This window comes from Tauraco erythrolophus, chromosome 11, assembly GCF_009769465.1.
Source record: "Tauraco erythrolophus isolate bTauEry1 chromosome 11, bTauEry1.pri, whole genome shotgun sequence".
In the NCBI taxonomy this organism is placed as follows: domain Eukaryota; kingdom Metazoa; phylum Chordata; class Aves; order Musophagiformes; family Musophagidae; genus Tauraco; species Tauraco erythrolophus.
Window position 1 is genome coordinate 15,809,205 of NC_141475.1, and position 20,934 is coordinate 15,830,138.

Sequence of the window (20,934 nt, forward strand, 5' to 3'; positions counted from 1 at the left end):
GGAAGACTTTTTCCTAGAACGTGGGGGTTGAAGTTATTAGCACTTGCTCCTCATAAATAGTACACATATGGTGTACTATCCTCCAGTCCAGCTGTCAACTCTTTTCCTGATATTTTTTGTTGTTTGGTTTTGATGGGTGGAGCAGGAGGAAGGGGGAAGTGGTTTTCTTAGCGTTTTTTCAACAGAGCAATGTAAAAGTCTTATTATCCTGACTTCTTAATGTCATAAACATCGAACAACAATAGATTTTAATGGTTCTACTATTGTGGACTTGGATAAATTTATTAATCATGAACTCGAGTCAGTTGGCTAATTTCTGTCAATGTTGATTTTACACAATCTTTGTAGCGTGGAATAATTGTTGAAGACTAATTCTTAGCCGCGTAAGTAGTATTCAAATCTAAAGAAAAATAATGTTTCAGTTGAAAAGTGTTGTGAAGCTATGCATCTTGGACCTGGGAGCTGTGACATATCCTTAAAACGCCTAAGCTTTCACTTTCCATTTCATTGAGCATTTTAGCTTGGTTGTTCCATCAGCAGTGAAAGAAAATATTTGTCTTCCCCTTTTGTATGTTTTTGCTTAATACTTTCTCTAAACTGATGATTTCTCTCAATTTGTTTGGTTTCTGAAGCTAATCTTTCAATCTTATTCTAGTTTATTAGATTTATCTAGAAAGTGAGGAGGAAAGAGCTTGTTAAGGTGGGCTTGTCTTCAGAGAACATTTTAGGGAACTCTTACTAATATCTCCACTTGATTGAGTGACTAATGGGCCATCAGCCTATAAAACTTGAATATTGCAAATGGGAGCTAGTTTCCTCAAGGTAAGCGTTCAGAGTCAGTAGATGTTCTTCAGGTTGCATGCTTGAGCTCTGACCTATTTGCTCCTGACGGTTAGTCAAGACTACTAAATCAGCTTTTCTGAGAATCCTTCTTCTTGTTGCAAGTTCAGCCACAAAATAAGCTTTTGCATCTTTTGCAATTATTGGGATTTATGCCTTCCTGCCCGAGAGCTGAGTTTGGCCACCTATAATTTTTCTCATTTTGAGCAGTTTAGTTTTTCTGGTTTTCAGAAATGCAGCAAACTAGATCTGCACTAGTATTCAGTTTCTGCTTTGAAGTAAGATGAAATTCAGTTTGTAGTGAAAAGAATCTCTTCTAATGTTCATCTTGGCAGTTTAAATTCAGGTGAACAGACCAATTTAGTGAGCTCCGCTTGGTAGACGTTTTCTTCCTGCTGTATATTTTGGCCTTATGTTGAGGAGTTTGATTTATTATTAAATTATTTGTGTATGCAGACTTTAATTTGTACGTATTTTACTTTGATGTATTAGGATTTGTAAATATTACTGATTTTTAAATATTATTTATGCACATACTTAAAGGACTGGTCTGTCCAGAAAAACAATTGCTAAATAATAAATGTTACTTTTTAGAAATAAATTGCAAGCTCATTAAATTGTATATCCCTCAGGGTTATTTTTAAAGTTCTTTTTTCTCTTCCCTTCAGATTCAATTAGCAGTAACTCTAGTTTCGTGTACTATAGAACTAAATCTACTGTAAAAGGAAAATGCTGCAAATTATGCTTGAGTAGAAGCGGCTAAAACACCCACAGAACTGACTGTCCATATACATTGTAACTTTAAATTGGAAACTCTTACTGTTGCACTTTTTAAAAGTTGTTGGATTTTTAATTCTATTTATTTTTTCTTTCTTCATGAAGGTTGTGCTGAACAGTCATCCCAAATTGGGTAAATAATCCTGTACTGTATGTGTATATACAGTATAATACTAAGCAGATGTGGAGTCCTTTTTATGCTGCAAATTTTTAATGCTTATGTTGATCATCACAAAATGAGAGCGCTAAAGTTCTGGAGGATTTCGCTCATGAAATTCTGAATTGTAAACTTAGGTTTTTGTATGTCTAAGGGAAAGCTGTGGGTTTTTGTCAATTTTTAGAGTCTTGAATATGTTGATTTTATACAGTAAAGCTTCAGGTTTTTAAAGCTATTTTCAACAAACTGCAGCTTGTTTGATAATTATGTGAACCAGAAACTATTCAGTTTGTCAGGAATTCCTCAAGCCTAACACAGATTAAAAGGTTCATCGTTACAGCGCTCTCTAGAAGCTCAGCTTCCTTTTTATTTTTAAACCTGAAATGATACTGCATCTTTGTATTTAAAATATGTATTGCTGCTCTAGAATGGTACCCTGTTGTCAAGAGGCATACATAAATAACTGTACAATAGAATTGTAAATAGAATTGTAAATCATTTTTGTGACTGAAGCTCTTTGAAAATAAAATTAAAATGAACACATTTTAACTCCTTTCATTAGTTTCATGAAAATGTTTTTTATTATTCTTTATACAACTAGGTCCAAAGCTTGTTGAAGAATATAGACTTACTCCCACTGATATCGTGAGTATCTTGATCAGTGCCTCTGTATTTTTGAAGATGGGGTGGAGAAGTACGCATGCTGTGAGTCAGCAGTGCGTATGATGGCACTGCTGTTCTGCAGTGCGATAGTATTGACCGTACTGTCACCTGGTGGCTTACGAAAGCCATTTTAAAGCCAAACCTTTTGCATGTGATAGCGACTTGTTTCCACCTTCTGTTATCCAGGTGTTCCTTCTGTTCTTTGATGCATGGGAGGCATTGTCTTGAAAAGACTTTGGGCAAATGTTCCTGGTTGTCAGCTGGCACTGTGGTTGTAGCCACCTTCAGAAAAATCACACAGGAATGAAAATATCTTTTCCATCCCTCGGCTCACCTTCTGTTTAAACATTCATTGATAGGGCACATTGTTTTAAACTTGAAGATAACATGTTTGAAATACCTGGTTACTTCATTACAAAAACTTAATCTTTTAATTTCAAGCTAATATTTTGAAAACTTAAAGCTTTTCCATCTTCAGAATCTTTCCGGCTTTAGGTTTTGTTGCCCTGTGACTAGAGAAGACTTGGAGGAAAACTGGGGGGGGGGGGGGAAAGCCAAATGGGTCAACCCTGGATTGCTTAGCCAAAGACTTAAGTAGAAAACTCTTCATTCCTCACTCAAATTGCTTTGACTCCAATACTGCAAGACAGTAAAAGTCAGAGCAGCCTTGTGAAGGTACATTTCAATCACTTGGTTGTTTAAAGTAGACATGTCCCCTCCTTCAAAACCTAATGCACCTGTGTGGCAAACTGCAGTGAAACTAAGTGTCTTAACAAATTTGAGATTTCTTTCTGATTGTAATTCATGTTTAAATACAGATTGCTGACTCTAGCCAGATTTGCATTGGGTTGGTTGAAGCACATACTCTACTGTCACTGTCCAAGAAGCTAGAATTGGGTTTTGTGCTGTTGCATATGTGACTTCCAACTTTCTCCTGTCTCAAGTTCTACTTTTGGAGTTGCATACAACCTATGGAAGCTGGTTGCTTACACAACTAAATATAGGCAAAATCTGCTCTGAAATACTCTGGTCTTTCACAGTAGTTACACAAATACGGGTGCAAGTGTTATCTAGAGGATGCGTTTTGCTGTTTTACTTCCCATTTAAAGTGCAGAATCATGGTGAAGCCTGATTGTGTGCTATGTTTCTAGTAAGTTCCTCTAAAAAGCAGATTAAGTTTTGAAGGTACAGTTCAAAATTCCTTTTTCATGCTTATATGAGTTTAGAAACTTGTGACAAAGTGAAGCACTGTAGTAAATTCAGGCAGGTGTTTCACGTGAGGGTTTGAGGGTTTTTTTAATACATGGGAATGAATAATTATGACCCTTAGATGGATCTTGCTGTATTCTTTACTATTAAAATCTTCAATTATGGAAGTTTAAGTATTTATTTAAAAAATACCATTAGCAGCTTTAGATGTTTGAGATAGAATCATAGAATGGTTAGGGTTGGAAGGGACCTCAAAGATCATCTAGTTCCAACTGCCCCTGTGCCATATCCAGTTCCTGTGCCAGTCATACACTTGTGGCCTTAATTTCTTGCAAAAAAAGCTACCATTTTATGGCTTGTTTGTGAAAATATACATTTTCTAGTACTTCTGAGTGCTAAAGTCTAACTTTGTCTCGTTGAATATTCCTACCTTTTGTTATGAGACCAGGAAAACAAACATCCCCAGTCTGCAGCCTAAGGTTAGCCCGTTCTTTATTTTACAGACTCTGTCCTGCAGTCATGTCCTCTGAGGGACCAGCATTTGTAGTCTGTAGCATAATGGTTTGTGGTTTTTTTTTTCCACATTTGGTTCTCTAGATCCTTATTTCTCTTGTCTTGCTGAGTCTTGTAGTTCTGCATGGCCTTGTGTTGAGTTGGTGGAGGTTGGGATGCCAGTCGGGGCTTGAAACAGAAATTTCTTGGTGTGTTTGTGTCCCACATGGCGGGTTGTGCTCATGCACCACCCAGAAGTGGCTCACCGGCTGCCTGCTGGGCATGTGGTGGGCACTGGGTGCGGTACTTGCCCTGGGTGCCCAGGGATGTGCGCATCGTCAGCGTGCCGAGGTGGGGATGGGGTCAGGGCCAGGCTGGCTTACGAGCTACTCTATTGAGGTGAAGGCATCACTGGTTTATGCGAGATGGTCAGTTTTGGAGTGGAAGGGATTACGAGGAGGGCAAGATTCTCTGAGAGATTCTTGTTTGACATACAAAAGTCTTTTGGAAATCTCAAGGCTTTTATTTGGTGCCTTATGGTCTCTTTCAAAGAGTTGTAGAAAGCCCAGTGAGAGCTCGCTTTGTGGCAGTATGTTGCTGGTAGTGGATACCACTAGGTGCCACGTCCTTCCCTTCTTAACATAGAATCTTTTTTCTTTTCTTTTTTTTTTTTTTAAAGTACTCCCTTTTGCTTTTTTTGATGCAGCAGCTGTTTTTGATCCATGGTGGTATGTTCTTGTCAGCAGTTCAGGCACACAAGAAGTTCTGCTATCCCACCTGATTTACTCCTTTTTAAGTGATGGGGTTTGTACCCATGTCTGTCTGTGGGCTCGGTGTGGGAGAGCTTCATCCTTGCCCCTGGAAAAGGGTATGTTGGGATGGAGCCCTCCTCTCCCCCAGTATTCCCGGTTCTGGAGACGGACACAGTATCGGCTATTCCAGCAGTTCCAGCAGAACTTGTCCAGCTATTCCAGCAGTCCCAGCTGCTGCTTCTTCTGCTGTCAGCCAGGTGCTTGACTTCCAAGTTTCTGATACACTTGGACTTGTTGATTTCACTAAGGAAGTATTTCTAAACTGTGGAGGTTTCTGTTTGACTTGCTCTTTTAAATATTATCATTACAGCTACAATGATTGCTTTCCTGTTGCTTTTTTTGTTTGGGAATCTATATAACTTTCCAACTTTGTGGTACATTTCATGCAGATCTACCTTTTATTGTTACTGCTTTCTTGGCGCTTCTTTCCTCTCATTTCATTGTATTTTTAATACCACTGATAACTGTGTATTGTGTCAAGCTGCTGAAATGAGACTCGCTGGTTATCAGAGGCTCACTACTGTCCTGTGCTGCCTGTGCTCTTCTGTGTTATTTCAGGCTTCTTGTGTGTTCCTGGGCTGTTCCAAGAAGTGCTCGCTTGGAAGTGCTGAGAGATGATTTACCAGAACTGTGTGCTGTTTCGTTTTTGGCCACTTAAAACATAGGACACCCTTTTTACCTCCATTATCTGTTTTTACAGGCTAAACTGTATTTTTAAACCTCAGGTAACCCACAATAAAAAAATATTGTGGGTGCAGGAGCTTTTGATAATTTTTTTTAAAAGACTTTCTGTGTGTAACTTAGTATAATGCTTTTCTGTTCAAATAAATACGTCTTATGACTACTTAGAGTTTCATCATGATTTTCATATCCTTTTATTATGCTTAACTAGTATGAATATAAACAAGGAATACTTGATTTACAAAAGAGCTTTATCTGTGGTTCTCAGTGTAAGCTAAGCACCTTAGAAGTGTTTGCAGTCAACAGTAATAGAGATTTTGAAGCTTGCTTTCAAGCTAAGAGAAATTTTGCATACATTTGCAGGTTTTATGATATATTCACACAACTTTGCTAAGTTATTAACTACTTGTGATCAAATCCTGACTCTCTCTTATCTCTCGTAACAGCTAATGTTTCTGGCACTTCGGCAAGGATGTTGGTGTTGCGTTTGTCAGTGATGATCAAGCTTTTCTTCCAGTTGGGTGCATCCTTTTGTCCTGAGAAATGTGACTGCTCTTCGAAAAATGCAATTCATTGCTCCGGGCCCCACATAAAAGACCTGGAATCGTTAAATCTACCTTGTAACATGACAGCAATTCGCATAACAGACACCAATGTAACATACTTGCAGGATGTTTTCTCTAGGATGATGGAACTGCAGCATCTCATCTTATCTTCAAACAACATCTCTCTGATTTCACCAGTGGCTTTTAAAGGCTTGGGAAGGCTAAAAGTCCTCAAGCTGCTAGATAATAAGCTGGTTGAACTTCCCCCAGAAGTGTTTGATGGTATGGTACAGCTTCAGCAACTGATCATTGAACGTAACAGGTTGAAATCCATCGAAGAAAATCTGTTTGACAAACTAGCTAGTTTGGAGGAGCTTTTCTTGAACAAAAACCAACTAACAGCACTTCCTAGTGGCGTGCTGAAGAAACTTGCCAAACTCAAAGTACTGAACTTGTCGAGAAATGTTTTGGCAGCACTGCCTAGGAATGTATTTAGTGCTTTAACCAGGCTTGAGAAGCTGATGCTGTATTTTAACAGGCTGTCTTCAATAGAATCTGGTATGTTTGATAGCCTGAAGGAGCTGCTGGAACTCTTCCTGCATGGCAATAACATCCAGTCCATCGCTCCTGGTGCATTTCATTGTCTTCATAAACTGAGAATCCTAACACTCTCCAGAAACAAGCTTGAGGTTTTACCTCCTGGGCTCTTTCTGTACTTGCATGACATGTCGAAATTGACTCTGTACAGGAACCCACTGAAGTCTCTTCCAGAAGTATTGTTTGGAGAAATGAGGCATCTTGGTAGCCTGTGGCTGTATCACACAAAGCTCTCAACAATACCAGATTTTGTGTTCAGTAACTTGACAAATTTAGAGTTTCTTGTGCTGAGTTTTAATTCAGAGCTCAGTGTTCTTCCTAAGAATGCATTCCATGGTCTGAAAGAACTGCGGGGCCTTTCTCTGCATACAAGTAATATTTCCAGTTTGCCAGAGGGCATCTTCCTGAGCCTTCAGAAACTGCAGAACATTTCCCTTTTCAATACGAGGCTTGAGGTTCTTCCTAGAAACCTCTTTCATAATCTCAAGCACCTTCAGAAAGTTTACCTGAATAGTACTAAACTGCAGTCTCTTCCTGGAGACTTCTTTACCGCTTTACCTGAACTGCAAGAAGTCTTTCTTGATGATAATCCTTGGAAATGCGATTGCCAAATTCTTTGCTTCCAAAGGTGGCTTCAGAAGAGCATGGAGATAGTTAAAAATGTGCCATCTCTAATGTGTCACAGCCCGCTGGCGCTGCAGAATGTTTCTCTTGTGGCTCTAACAGTTGATCATCTGAAGTGCCTGCAAACCACAGCCGTTACATACCAGGTGTTCAAGTCAACTCATTCCCAGACTTCAACTTCTCTTGTGATGGAGCACTTAACATCCTCTTGGGAGACTACTGTAACAGCAGTGTCTGACATGGATACCAGCACACCCACTTCAGCTCCCCTTGCAGCTCCAGATTTTACCAATTGGTATGTTGAAGACATTGGGCAACCTAGGTTTCATTTCTCAGACGTTCCAACCCAAACTTCTCCCAGCGTCATAATACAAACCAACAGTGTTGGAGGAACAGATTTAACTACTCTTGCGTGGTGGGATGAGCTGCCAGCCCACAGGAGTGCTAAGCCCTATTCTAATACCAGAGTTGCTTATTGTCAACTATTCTTGTGCCTTCACAGTTTGATTTTAGCACTCCAGACTGTAAACATTGTGCTCAGTCTGTATGTGATAGGTAAAACCAGGCAACTCTTGCACTCCAGAAATACTCCTGCTCAGCCTGTAGTTCTGATAAAAATTTTAAGAAAATAGACAATACTAGCCAAAGAGAGGTTTAGAAGCATTCTTTTGGACACGTTTTAAGTATTGGGGCAGTTGACACTTGGTTCAAATCTGGATTACAAATCTTCGTAGCAAGAACCATAAAGACCCTGTCTTTACAACATGATGAAAACGTGCTTTTGTCTACCTTACAGCGTTTGCCGAAAGTGGTTGTAATCACTGTATGTTGCTACAGCAGTTGGTGCATGATCCCGGAGGGAGACCTGAAGGAAAATCTGTGGTCACCTCTACACGTGTACAACTTGTTTCCTGCTTTGGACTGCAGCCCTGTCCCTGCTTGAGGCCACTGCCTGCTGTCGTGCTCACGCTGCTCTTATGGAAGTGGCATCAACGTAGGGAAGTCTGCATAGGAACATGACTTTAACCATGCTTTAAAGGTTGCCTGTAGTACTCCAAATGCTGTTACACTTTACACTGCCTGCAATGTCTTGTCTACTTATTGAGAAAACAAATGGTATTTTGGGGAGGAGATGCTGGAAAAGACCTTTTAAAAATGGAGGTGAGGGCAGAATGGTATGGTGCAACTGTCTTAGTTTTTGCTTTCTGTCCTCAGCACCTTTCTAAGACATGGCAGGAGGAAGGGTGCCATTAAAGCTAACACTGCTTTCCTCTGGCTTAACCAGAGGAAGATAAGTAAGATGCTGGGCTAGGAAGTATAATCGATGTATTTTGTTGTTTGTTTGCTTTTTTTTGGAAACTTTGTAACATTACTACAACTCTGAATTTTAAGTAAACACTTTCATCCTCAAACTTTGACCAGTGGTCTGAAAAGCAAGGTATTTCTCACTGTATGATGCAGTGAGTCTTGAGAAGGGTACCAGGCAGATGCCCAGGTCTGAGGCTTGGCTCCACAGAAGCGTAGTTGGTTTGAGAGCTGGTCTTGACTGAGCTGGGAGAAAAAGGGATGGTCTCTCCTGGGCTTGGCTAGCAAAGCGTAGGTGTGCAGTGAAGTGGCAGGGAATCTGCCCGAACTGAGGGCCCTGAAGTGTCACCACCTGTTTTGAAGTTGGCTGGGCAACATAGGCAGCTCTATCAAATTGCAGTATGCAGTAACATATTGAGTCTCGGTATTTTTTACCTTTTCTTATTACAAAGTATTAGTCCCTGACTTCCAGCTCTTTCAAGTGTTGATATGCAAAGGCAACTATGAGGCAACACTGTGGGTTTTGGTCTTCATACTGAAATTTTTATTAAGATTTTGGATTATATTAATATTTTAGTTTTCAAGTAGGCTGGTAGCTGTCAGACTGTGTGTGCTTTGGTATTGGATTTAACTGTTAGTTTTTATCTTAATTAGGTGGCTTAGCTTGTTCTTAAAAGCTCTGATGATGTGCTCAAAAGCTTCTGGATGTGGTTCCCTGGCTCATTGGGCAGGAGACCCCATATAGGAGTACTTTTGTAGCCTTGCTGACTTTCTAAGTATTGAGGTCTTTCCTGGATGGCCTTGAAATGGCACGTCACAAGCCTGAGGTGAAGAGACCTTGAATTTGCTGCAGGTTTGTGGCTTGTTCCCTGCTGTGTGTTACTCTAGGTGACGAGAATAAACTACAGACTGTTTTTTTTTTCCAGAGTGCTCTGCTGCTGGACTGGAATTCCTCTTCTAGGCTGCGAAAAGAGACACTGTGCTTCTGTGGTGTTAAATAACCATTGTCTTGCTGGTGAGGTTTAATAAAATTTAGCAAGCCTGGCTAAATTAAAGTTTTTTAAGCCTGGCTAATTTAAGTTTAAGTAAATTAAGTAGTTAAGAATCATCTCTAAAGAAGGAGAAATAGAATTCACTACAGCTGGTGCAAAGCAAACTGGGAATGGATTCATAAACAGAAGCTCCAGAATATTTATTGCAATATATTTGAGAGAAGCACAAAACCAAAATGAAGCTTTCTTGGTGGTGGTTCTGGGTGGTTGCATGCTAGTGCCTAAAAGGAGGCAGTTGTTACAAATTTAGATTCTTTGTTGGACAGCTGTAATGACCGCTTAGTGTTGTGCCAGCTCCAGCACTGTTGTACTGGTGCCACGCAAGCATCTGCTTACAGCAGACAGGAGATAAGTGTAATCTGGACTAACGAGGGACTTGTTCTACAAACCATGCTGGTTATTGTTTGCCTCGGCGAGGCACTGAAGAAGTGCACTCGTGGCTACGGGCACTCAGATGCACACTGTCTGATTTCTAAGAAAAAGCAACAGTTTGATCATCCTATGGGCATCCAACACCCTGATGTCCGACCTCTGGAAGGGCAGTGGGTTAGCAGTGGCTCCATCTTTCTGAACCCTCCCTTGGCCACCTCAGCCCTGCAGTGGGGCCAGCTGGGTCTCCACGCTGCTCCGTTGGCTCCTGTTCTGCAGTCGCTGAGCTCTGGCACGTGGGGGCTTTGGCACGAGGCTGCGCACAGTCAAGTGCTAAGAGGAGGATGATTCGTCTTTGGATGCTGTCATCGGGCTTTCCCCACGCTTCATCCAGACGGGGAAGTGAAGTCAGCAGACAACAAAAGGCTGGAACAGTAAGGGCCTGGGGTGTTTTACTAACTCTTCCTCTGAGGTGTCCTGTTTTGAACTGCCTGTGATTCACTGCTTGTTGCCCAGCAGAGCTCAGCGCTTCCTGCAAAACTCCCTGGCCTGGGAAATCCAAGGATATGATTATTTGTATCCCATCTCCATTTCACCTGGAGAAGGGACTGTCTCCCAGTTTAGCGTGATGGTGGCTGCGGCAGGCAGGGAAGCAGCAGGGAGGGCTCCTGGGGAAAGTGCAGCTGTGCCCTGGACCCCCTCTGTGGGCAGTGTTGCCTTGCTGCCATCTCAAGGCACCCATGACTTGCCACCAGCGTATTGGCAAGGTTTTTCCTGTTCCCTGCAGCCCACTCCATGATCTACTGCCCAACCTTAGCCACCAGGTTGGGTTTGAGGGGACAGTGGGCTGAAAAAGGTTGAAGGTATCTAATCCCTCGTCCTCAGGGCTCCCTGCTGCTTGGGAAAGGGTGGATGCAAAGAAGCACACCTACGCTCGGTGGCTGAGGGGACCGGCTCCACGCCCTTGGCTCCTGTACAGGATGCAGAGTCACGGCTAACAGCCCTGCATGTTAACCAGACCTCAGAGTCCAGGAGCTGCCTTTGGGGCCACGTCCTAGTCAGCAGCGTTTGGGGTACGTCATCAGCGCACCCCAGCCAAGGGTCTTCTGTAACTGGCTCAGATCCCTCAAACGCTTGTTTCTTTGGTGGTTACTCCTGCTCTCTCTGCTTTAGGAACTCCTGGAGCAGTGGGAGCTCTCCCTGCTGTGCTGGGCTGTGGCAGTACGCAGCCTGTTTCCAGCCTGATGTCACTGCAGGTGCTGCTCTCCTTTGTTTGTTGGGACTTGGATGTACAGAGACCTCGAAGAGTGGGGTGGCGAGGAGGGAATGAGCTGCTGCTGCAAGTGCCAGCAGTTCTCTGCCTGTTTCCTAGCTGCTGCAGGACTCTTCCGAGCCACCACCACCACCCATGTCCTGTGCTTGTGTCCCTGGTGTCTCTGTCCTTTCCGTCTCACCTCTGCCAGCTGAGGCCAGGAGCTGCTGGAAGGCTGAGCTGCTTTTAGTAGGCATCTGCCTGAGCTCACTCCTTTCTGCAGGCAGCCACTGGCCTCACGGAGCCTGCACCTTGGTTCTTCCCTCTGCTGGTGGCAAAGAGACGCTGGGTGATGGCAGATGTGCGTGGAGAAGACACCCAGCAGCGCTCCATGGTTCAGGAGCGCGTGCGACCACCGGCTGCGAGGCAGGAGCTCCGGGAGCCCCTGCCTGACGTTACGGAGCATTGGCCGTGGCTCCTCCGGGCCTCTGACCAGCACACGTCGCCTGGGGAAGCTGATTCAGCAGCTGCGATATTGGAGCACGGCGTTTCCTAGGTATGACAGAATAGCTGGGAGGAGATGCAGCCAAAGGCATGTACCCACGGGACAAGGTTGGGGTTGTGAGTGTTTACAGACTCTCAAAGTGATGAGAAGGCCTGAAGCTCCTGCTTTGCCCCTGCTCTGTCCAGAGATGGGTGAGCTGTGGTGGTGTCATGCCACCGTTTTCCTAGCTGGAGTCTGAGTTCACATCCCCTTCTCTCCTGGGTGTTTATGGACAGAGGAGCCCTGGCAAAGCCTCTTGCCTTGGCCATGGTGGGTGAGTCCTGCTTCATTGTGGTGTGGGGGTCCGCTGCTTCAGCGGCACCCGGAGACATCCCACCACTGGCCTCAGCCCCTTTTGTGCAGTCGCTGCTCTAGGACTGTCGTGTTTCTCCATGAAATACCAGGCTTCCAGCTGTGCCTTTGTGTCTCTCTAACTGAAAAAAGCCCAGGGCAGGGAGCCAGTGCTGGCTGGCAGCAGCTCCGCAGCCTGCTGCGTGCTCCTCTGCCGGCTTCCCTTGGGCACTGGGGAGAGACAGGGCCCCTTCCCCCTTGGAGTGCTGGGAAGGGGTCCCTAGTGCCCTCCCTGGTACAAAGGATGGCTTTAAAGATGGAGAACGTGGCAAAGCTGGTCCAGCAAATGTCATAGTGCATGAGCAGGGACAGACCCCCACCATTGCCTCCTGCTCCAGACGGTCCTTCCCCCCCTCTCGCATTGGACAAGCTCTTTCCGCTTTGGATTATCTCTCCAGGCGGATTTGGCCGCAAGCCCTACATTCCTTCCAGCCTAGCACTGCCCTGAGCCTGCGCCAAGCCCTGTGTGCTGCTGCCATCGCTCAGGGCTTGGGCCAGGGTCCAGCCTGGAGGAGACAGTCTTGCTGGCCAGGCCAGCCCCGCTGGTGCTCGAGTTCCTACATGCCATTTTCCTCGAGCTCCAGGAGCTTTTGTGTTGGGTCTCGTGCTGGTGCTTGGATGGAGGTTAGCCTGATGGCCATTCCTGCTGCCTGTCCTGGAGGAAGCAGGGCTGCTGCTCTTTCCCAGAGCTCCCACCCTGCACGTGTGCTTCCCCAGGGAAGGCAGGAGCTGAGCTGTCCCCATCCCTTGCCCCAGATGCGGATGGAGCAGCCTGCAGCCATGAGTGGCGAGGCAGCTCTGGTCCTGCACACCTTGAGCTGGGAGCTGGAAATGCCATGGGGGGCTGGATGGCTGGCCCTACCAAGGAGCTCTCCCTTGGGGCTGCTCGAAGTTTTACGGGGGATGTGCGGTGGGGAAGGGGCTGCTGGTGTGTCTCTGGTGGGTCAGGGATGACCTACCACCTGTCCCCGAGTGGTGGCTTGAGCCCCTCAGCTTTGGCTTGCACCTACGTGTCCTTCTGCATGGCTCAGGCTCGGAGATGTCCCTCCCCAACCCTGCAGCACAGAGGGGACCCCTCCTCTGGCACAGCCCTCCACTGCTCTCCTTTGCTCCAGCAGTGCTTGGCTCCGGGCCAGTCGCACTGTGTGAGCACCAGGGTCGCCGGGAGGGTTCCTCACAGCATGGCGGTGGGCTTTGCAGGGTGGGGGATGTCCCAGCTCTGTGCTGCAGGCAGTGGCGGGGCCTGGGGACACCCATCGCTCTGGAGGTGCCGGTTCAGGTGGGAGCCGGAGGTGTGCGGGAGCGGGGCCGGCAGGGAGCGGGGCTGCACGGCAGATGAGCGTGCTCAGCTGTTGGGCAGATGAGCAATGTGCTCAGCCGGCCCAGCCCACGAGCTGCTAATTTTAGCAATGACATGAGTTTTTCCAAGCAGCCTCGAGTCCCTCGGTGATTCAGAGCCACCCGGCTCTGCTGGGCCTGTCACCCCTGCTGAGGGGGCCTGGAGGTCTGCCAGGACGGACAGACCTGGGACTGTCCCACTGTCCAGGAGTGAAGCCGACCTCCCCAAAAACAGAGGATGCTTCTGTTCTGGGGCTCCTGGGACCTCCCTGGATCTTGGCATTTCGGGGCTGAGCTCGGTGGCAGGGGGAGCACCTTGTGCAAGAGGCTAGAGGACAGACAGGGGGTCTGGGCGTGCTGGGAACCCCAACTGCATGTGGCCAAGGGCTGCCTGCTCCTGGCCCTGCTGGCCTCAGGAGCCCCAGGCGGGGTCGTGTCAAAGCAGGAGGGGTAACATGAGCTGGGACCGTGTGCCACAGGACCTCTGGCCCCTCCAGGGGCTCAGCAGCCTGCGGAAAGTGCCGGGGGCTCTCGGGTCCACAGGCACCTCTGGCCCAGGCTGTGCGCGCCGGCAGTACCACACACTCTCGCTTTTCCCTGCATGGCGGCGTTTGGCCACTGCCTTTGGTGAGGAATTGGAGAACCACATTTGTGCAGGTGACAGAGATGGCAAGGAGGGCTGGGGGCTCTGGGGGAAGGAGCAGCACCCACCCACCTCCCCCAGCTGTGACCACAGGCTTCACTGCCAGCCCCATGGCACAGGGGCTGGCAGGTGCTTGCCCTTGGGCTCCTTTGCCCCCTTGGAGGTATAGGGATGTGGCAGTGACTCGATGACCTGCCTGAGCTTGGTCTGGGAGGTCCAGCCCTTCTCTAGCTGGTGTGGCTGGAGCTGGGAAAGGTCCTCAGAGCTTTCCCCATAGCATGAGGCTTGCTCCACTCCATCCAGTGCTGTGTGAACTCCCAGCTATGCGGAGCAGCCTCCCTTTGCAAAACACTTATCTCACCCTCAATAACATCCACATGCTGTATCTGGGAGCTGCCTCTCCCCTCCAGCTGTGCAGAGCATGTCCATGCTGCTGGCCCAAGCTCCCACACCCTCCGCTCCTCTCCCTTGTGCAGAGCCTGGGACAAGCTCCTGTGCACTCCCATCCAGGAGCAGCTCCCCCACCGCTGTGGGTGCAGTGCACAGGCTTGTGCTATTACTCAGCCCTGCTTTACTTTTAGGGATGTCTTGAAAACAGACTTGTGCTTCCTTGCCAGGGGCTGGAGCCAGTTCCTGAGGCCTGGGTAGAGGCAGCTGGGTTTTTGGCAAGGCTGTTATCTGTTACTTCTCTGAAACTTAGTGTGTTCTGCATGGCCGTAGGGACCATAACCTGATCACCTCCCTCCTGGGGACAGGGTGTTTCAGAGTACCCACCACCCATCCCCCTCCAGGACAGTGCTGCTTGGAAGGAGCTGAGTCTGACATTTCTCTGTCAGACTGGGCTTGAGGTGGTGGTTTTTCGGAAGTGCTGCGTTTAATTTCTGTGTTATGTTGCTGAAAGACTCTGTACTTCTAGCATGAGTCAGAGGGAGCAAGAGCCCGGCAGTGCTGGTGCGGGCAGCAGGCGGACAGAGCCGGTGATAAGGGTGCAATAAGGCCATGAGAGCCCTGCTCTCGTGCCAGGGCTGCAGGGAGTGGGCAGCTCCCAAGCCTGACTTCCAGCTGCACTGCTCCCAAGGAAGTCAGAAGGTTATTTTGGGAATCATAGTGCTGGGAAAATCTACTGCGTCAATAGAGCGTGTGCTAAAGCAGTTGTGGGCGGTGTTGTCAAAGTGCCCCCTCTCTGTGCCCAAATGCCTGGGCTTTGCCCCAGCAACCAGCAGGGAGCATGGCTGGGGGTTAGCCCCAGCCTCAGTACTTGCCTCCTGTCTGGGGAGGGGTCTGTGGCCATCCGGCATGTCTCATGGCAGCCAGGCCCCCTGTGCAATCTGACATAGCCACAGCAGTTGCCTCCAGTGAGGTCCCACTCCCTACCCTCTTCCCACGATCCCTGTTGCCTTCCTTCGAGTGTGGCTGGAAACTCCCCCTCCATCCCTGGGGTTTACTGTTTATCCTGGTGCAGTCCCCTCTTTGAACAGGATCCCCGTGTCCTGCGCTGCCCTGCACCCTCCCACCCCTCATGGCAGGACACGACAGGACAGGACATGCTGCGGCATGAGGACAGAGGAAGCCTTCCTCCTCCTTCTCCGCAGCAGCCCGGTGCCGTTCCCATCTCCAGCAGGTCGTTAGCACTGGCTGGGACCTGAGCAGGGGCTGCTGCGGCTGGTGGAAACATGGGTGAGCTGAGACAGGATTAGATGTGGTCAGGGAAATTCCAGCTGCCCTGTGGTTAGCACGAGGCTGCTCCAGTTCCAGGAAGCCCAAGGAGGCATGCACATTGGCTCTCTTTAGCTGCTTCCTCCCAAATATCTGTTCCTGGTGGCTGCTGGACTGGGGCTGCCTAGAAGAGGTGGGCAAGGGGGGGGGACCTGGGGTGGGTGTCCGGGACTGAGGTCACCCCCATGCACCCATGTGGGCTGGAGGGGGCAGGGGAGGGGTGGCAGCAGGTGCCCCTGAACAAGTGGATGGGATGGGCTTGTACCCTGCTTCCCAAACAGCCCTGGATGCTGGGCTCCATCACCTGTGCATCAGGGCTGCTGAGGATGAAGAATAGCGTATGGGCTGCAGCGCAGCCGTGGCAGCCCCTGGGAGATGGCCACCTGCAATTGGTGCCAAGGGGGTTTCTCAGCGCCCACAGGCATGGCACTGCTGGTGGGAGGTGTTCTGGTTTGCCAAGGGCTTTCAGAAGCAGTCTGGCCTTCGTCTGGCACCAGCAATGCCGCTGGCCCCTGCTTGGTGCCCGCTCCCTGGCTGGGCTGGGCAAGGAGCCTGTGGAGCCAAGCCCTGGAGTGGGTGCTTGTGGGTTCCTGGCCCATTTGCATTTGGGGGGAGCGAGCGAGAGCTGTGACCATGGGCAGGGTCAGCATGCCGTGGGGCTGCCTGTGCTGCCGGCCCTGGGCTGGGGCACAGCCAGAGGTCCTGATGCTTGCAGGAGCTATGGCTGGAGAGGTGAGCGCTGTGCATGTGCCGAGGCAATGCCGTGGAGCAGCCCTGGTGTGAACGCGTGCCAGTGAAGGGCAGGATCATGCCCAGGGACCTGGCTTTGCCTCACCTGCCCCCATGGATTGGGGCACCCAGCCATGTCCCACAGGGGACTGGGGGGTTCCTGGGGCTGAGCTGCTACCCAGGCACTAGCTGACGCGAGCAGTGTGTTCATGGGGCCGTCTGCTTGTCTGTGAACAAGAGCACTGGGGTTCAGGAGAGGGAAACCCAAAACTCTTTCCTCGAGACGCTTGCTCTGCTCGCTGAGGAAATAGGAGTTGGAAGCAGTTCTGCTTCAGCGCTTTCCCTAATCTGGACGCTGCCCCTGTGCTGATTCATTGATTTGGATGGGTTATATACTGGGAGGGGAAGCATGAACCACACTCGGCTCTTTTGCCAGCACAGAGCTGTGCTTGCTCGGCGCTCGTGGCTGCAGGACACTTGGGTAAGTCTCTTCTTTGCTACCATCCCTGCGAGCGGCCCCAGGCCCGGGGGACTCTGGGGGCAGCTCCGAGGGGTGGCGGAGGGATGTGCACGTTCAGCATCTTTTGATTTGATGGAGATGTTTGTCCTGCAAAGAGTCTCCAACTAACTTAGCCTGCTTAAGCATTGTGGGAGCTGAAATAGTTACATTGGCAACATATCATAACTAATAACTCATAAAGAAAATCAAGGGGGAAAAGTAAGATTTTGGGGGGCTGAGGTTAGGAGCAGTGCAATGCTGAGGGGCTGAGCTGCAGGAAATAGCCCTGTGGTCTGTAAGTTTTTTGTCCTTAGAATAACAGAGGAAATAAATTGTTTTCAGCTGCGTTTCTTGAAGGGTGCTCCAGGTTGGATGCTCTCTGAGCTGCATTACCCAGGAGTGACATGAGCAGGGCTTTTGATGTGCAGAGCGTTTGGGGAAGTTTATAAATGGCTTGCTATAAACAAAGCTGTTCTTGGATGCAGATTGTTTCCATATGGGAGACATAAATGGTGCTGGCTTGTGGAGGGTTCCTCCCTCCCTGCCGGAGAGCAAGCGTCTCCCCTGGAGAGAGACTAGGGTGGAGGGCAGGGGCTGTGCCCCAGCATCCTGGGGTGCTGTGCCAGCCGGGGCACCACGGCTGGACCCCTGTGCTGCCGGACTTGCCCGTCTGGCTGAGCTGTGCTTGGGACCAGAGGGAGCCACTCAAAGCTGTTTTCTCCCTCCCTTGTGCCACTCAAAGCTGTTAGCAGGGGGCTGCTCCGTGCCAGCCTGGCATGAGGCTGCTGCTTTGACCTGCAGAGAGGGGAAAGCTCCCAGGCCAGAGGGAGAAGAGTGTGGCTGTGCTTGTAGAGTGATGTAAAGCCCTTGCTCCCCTTGGGGTCCAGGGCTCCCCTGGGCACTACCCCTGGGACCACCCTGCACACAGGTACCCGCACTGGACCCTACGCTCTCATGGCCAAAAATCAACCTGGGCTAGATCTTCTGCTGGGGACAGAGTGCAGACAGACCCCCCCCAGTACCTATTGTGGGCTGGGGAGCTGGCAGATCCTGCATGATCGAAGCTAAAGTGTACCCGGGCAGCGGGTGCTGGCGCTGCTCTTGGCTCCAGGAGCTCAGAGCTCTTGCTGCTGGGCAGAGCCAGGAGGGTGCTCGGGGTTGCTGAGGGGGTGGGGGCCCACCATTTTTCTGCCCCCACCCAGCATCCCCAGGACCTGCTCAGCTGTGGGTGCTGTGGGCCAGCGCTGGTGAAGGTCTTAGCTGTTTGGTGGTGCTGGGAGGCCAGCGCCACCGGTAGCAGCTCGCCGTGCTCGCTGCAAAACAGGAAACCGCCACGCTCCTGGCTGCTGGAGGAGCGGAGCAAGGGGACGCCAGGGATACCACTAATAGCTATGGCATGGCAGCCAGGCGCCGCAGCCCCCGGCTCTGTACCACTCTGCACTCCCAGTCCTGCCTGCCTCCAGCCTTCCTCGCCTGCCCTCTTCTGCCTTGCTGCTGTGCTAGGGGCAGCAGTCCAGCCACAGGCTTGGTGACCCTTTCCAGGGGGAAAGCAGCACCCATCCCCGGCAGCATCCTGGAACAGCTGGGAAATTTCAGGGGCTGAGCCTCCCTCCTTTGTTTTTGCTGCAGGCCCAATGGAGCGGGGAGGCTGGTGGCGGTGGCTGCTGCTGCTGGTGGGCATCCAGCTGGCCGGTGGCCAGTGCCCAGAGCAGTGCCAGTGCGTCCGCACCGCCCAGGTGGAGTGCTCCGGCACCAGCATCACCGCAGTCCCCAGCCCCATCCCCGCCAATGCCATGACGCTCCAGATCATCAACACACGTATCGCCGAGCTGGGTGACGCGTCCTTTGGCAACGCCTCCCTGCTGATTGGGCTGCGCATCGAGAAGAACAACCTGTCGCGCATCAGCCCCGGGGCCTTCCAGCACCTGCCCGACCTGCGCTACCTCAGCCTGGCCAGCAATAAGCTGCAGGAGCTCCCCGTGCAGGTCTTTGAGCCCCTGGACAAGCTGGAGTCGCTGCTTCTCTCCAGCAATCAGCTCCTCCAGGTTGAGGCTTCCCACTTTGTCCACCTGAGCAACCTCAAGGAGCTGCAGCTGCACGGGAACAACCTGCAGGAGCTGAAGGAAGGTGTGTTCGACCAGCTCACCAGCCTCACCAAGCTCAACCTGGCCAGGAACAACATTGACCGCCTGCCGCCCCGGGCCTTCGAGCGGCTGGCACGGCTGCAGGTGCTGCGGCTCTACGAGAACCGGCTCCGGCAGATCCCGGCAGGCACCTTTGACGGACTACCAGAGCTGCAGGAGCTGGGGCTGCACCAGAACCAGCTGGAGATGCTGTCCCCGGAGCTCTTCATGCATAACGGCAACCTGCAGAAGCTCTACCTGTCCAACAACCTCCTCACTGCCCTGCCAAGCGGCGTCTTCTTGCCCCTGCGTGCCCTTGCCAAGATCACCCTGCATGTCAACCGCCTGCGGGACATCTCCCCCAGTGCCTTCGGGCCCATGCCCGACCTGCGGGAGCTGTGGCTCTATGAGAATGAGCTTTCCACCCTCCCCACCGCTGTCTTTGGCAACCTCACCCAGCTGCAGCTCCTGGTCCTCAGCAAGAACCGGCTACGGTCAGTGGCGCCGGGGGCTTTCCGGGGCTTGGGGGAGCTGCTGGAGCTGTCACTGCACTCTAACACCCTGCGCCGCCTGGATGCCCAGGCACTGGATGGGCTGCCCAAGCTGCAAAACATCTCCCTGCACCACAACCAGCTGCAGGCGCTGCCGCGGGGCCTCTTCAGAGCCACCCCGGGGCTGCGGCACCTGCAGCTGCATTCCAACGCCCTGGAGTACCTGCCCGCTGGCATCTTCTCCCCACTGGCCGCCCTGCGAGAGGTGAAGCTGCACAACAACTCCTGGCGCTGTGACGAGGGCATCCTGCCCCTGCGGGGCTGGCTGGAGAACAACCCCCACAAGGTGGGCGAGACACCCCCCCTCTGTGCTCAGCCCCCTGCCCTGCGGGGCACCCCCATCGCTGGGCTGCTGCGGGACCAGCACCTCACCCCTCAGACCCCCACTGCCTCCTCCCATCCCAGCACCCCGCTCCCTGCTCGCCCCTCTGAGGCAGCATGGCCAGAGGGTGCCTGGACGGAGACCCCCATGGGGCTGCCGGTCTCCCCCCAGGAGGAGGAGAAGGAGGAAGAGAAGGAGGAGAGGGGGTGGTGGGGACTGACACGCACACAGAGCGGGGTGGTGGTGGCAGTCATCGTGCTGGTGTGTGTGGCCCTGCTTGCCGCTCTCGTGGCACTGGTGGTCTATGGCTGTAGGAAGAAGAGCCACGTGGTGCTCATGAGGATGAAGGCACCTAATGAAGCCTGAGTGCCTGGGAGACCCTGGGGGCAACGGTGCTGGCAGGGCGTCCCCTCCCCACAGGCCCAAGGGACGTGACAGCAGCTCTGCAACAGCTGCCCTTGCTGATTTGGACAGGCTGGCATCACCCCATGTGCTGCGTGTCTGCTTCACTCTGTCCCTGCTCTGCAGCAGGGCATCCCCCCAGGTGATCTCCCATGGCTGCCCTCTGTCCCCAGCCCATCCTGCCTCTAGTCATTCCCTGCCCAGGGGCAGCAGCCAGGGTGTGGGGGGGGGTTGAGAGAGACCCCTCGAGCAGGAAGCTACAGCCTGGCCATGATGGTGCTTACCCAAACTAGAGGACTTCCCCATCCTTCACCTCACTTCGTCCCCTCCAGCGCTGCCAG

General features: G+C 50.7%; 2 protein-coding genes across 2 annotated transcripts; both read left to right on the forward strand.

Annotated features, from left to right (window-relative positions):
• Positions 1 to 354: 354 nt before the first annotated feature.
• On the forward strand, positions 355 to 8,730 carry LOC104377897 (uncharacterized). The gene is made up of 2 exons (XM_086618725.1): positions 355 to 383; positions 6,078 to 8,730. The coding sequence occupies exon 2, from the start codon at positions 6,104 to 6,106 to the stop codon at positions 8,027 to 8,029; it is 1,926 nt and encodes a 641-aa protein (XP_086474851.1). The 5' UTR covers positions 355 to 383; positions 6,078 to 6,103; the 3' UTR covers positions 8,030 to 8,730.
• A 10,094-nt stretch (positions 8,731 to 18,824) lies between these two features.
• On the forward strand, positions 18,825 to 20,557 carry LOC104372442 (uncharacterized). Its single transcript, XM_086618110.1, has one exon. The coding sequence runs from the start codon at positions 18,830 to 18,832 to the stop codon at positions 20,555 to 20,557; it is 1,728 nt and encodes a 575-aa protein (XP_086474236.1). The 5' UTR covers positions 18,825 to 18,829.
• Positions 20,558 to 20,934: the final 377 nt, after the last annotated feature.

Excerpts from the sequence above, each read along its gene's own strand:
- LOC104377897 (XM_086618725.1), top strand. The coding sequence starts at position 6,104 with ATGTTGGTGTTGCGTTTGTCAGTGATGATCAAGCTTTTCTTCCAGTTG.
- LOC104372442 (XM_086618110.1), top strand. The coding sequence starts at position 18,830 with ATGGAGCGGGGAGGCTGGTGGCGGTGGCTGCTGCTGCTGGTGGGCATC.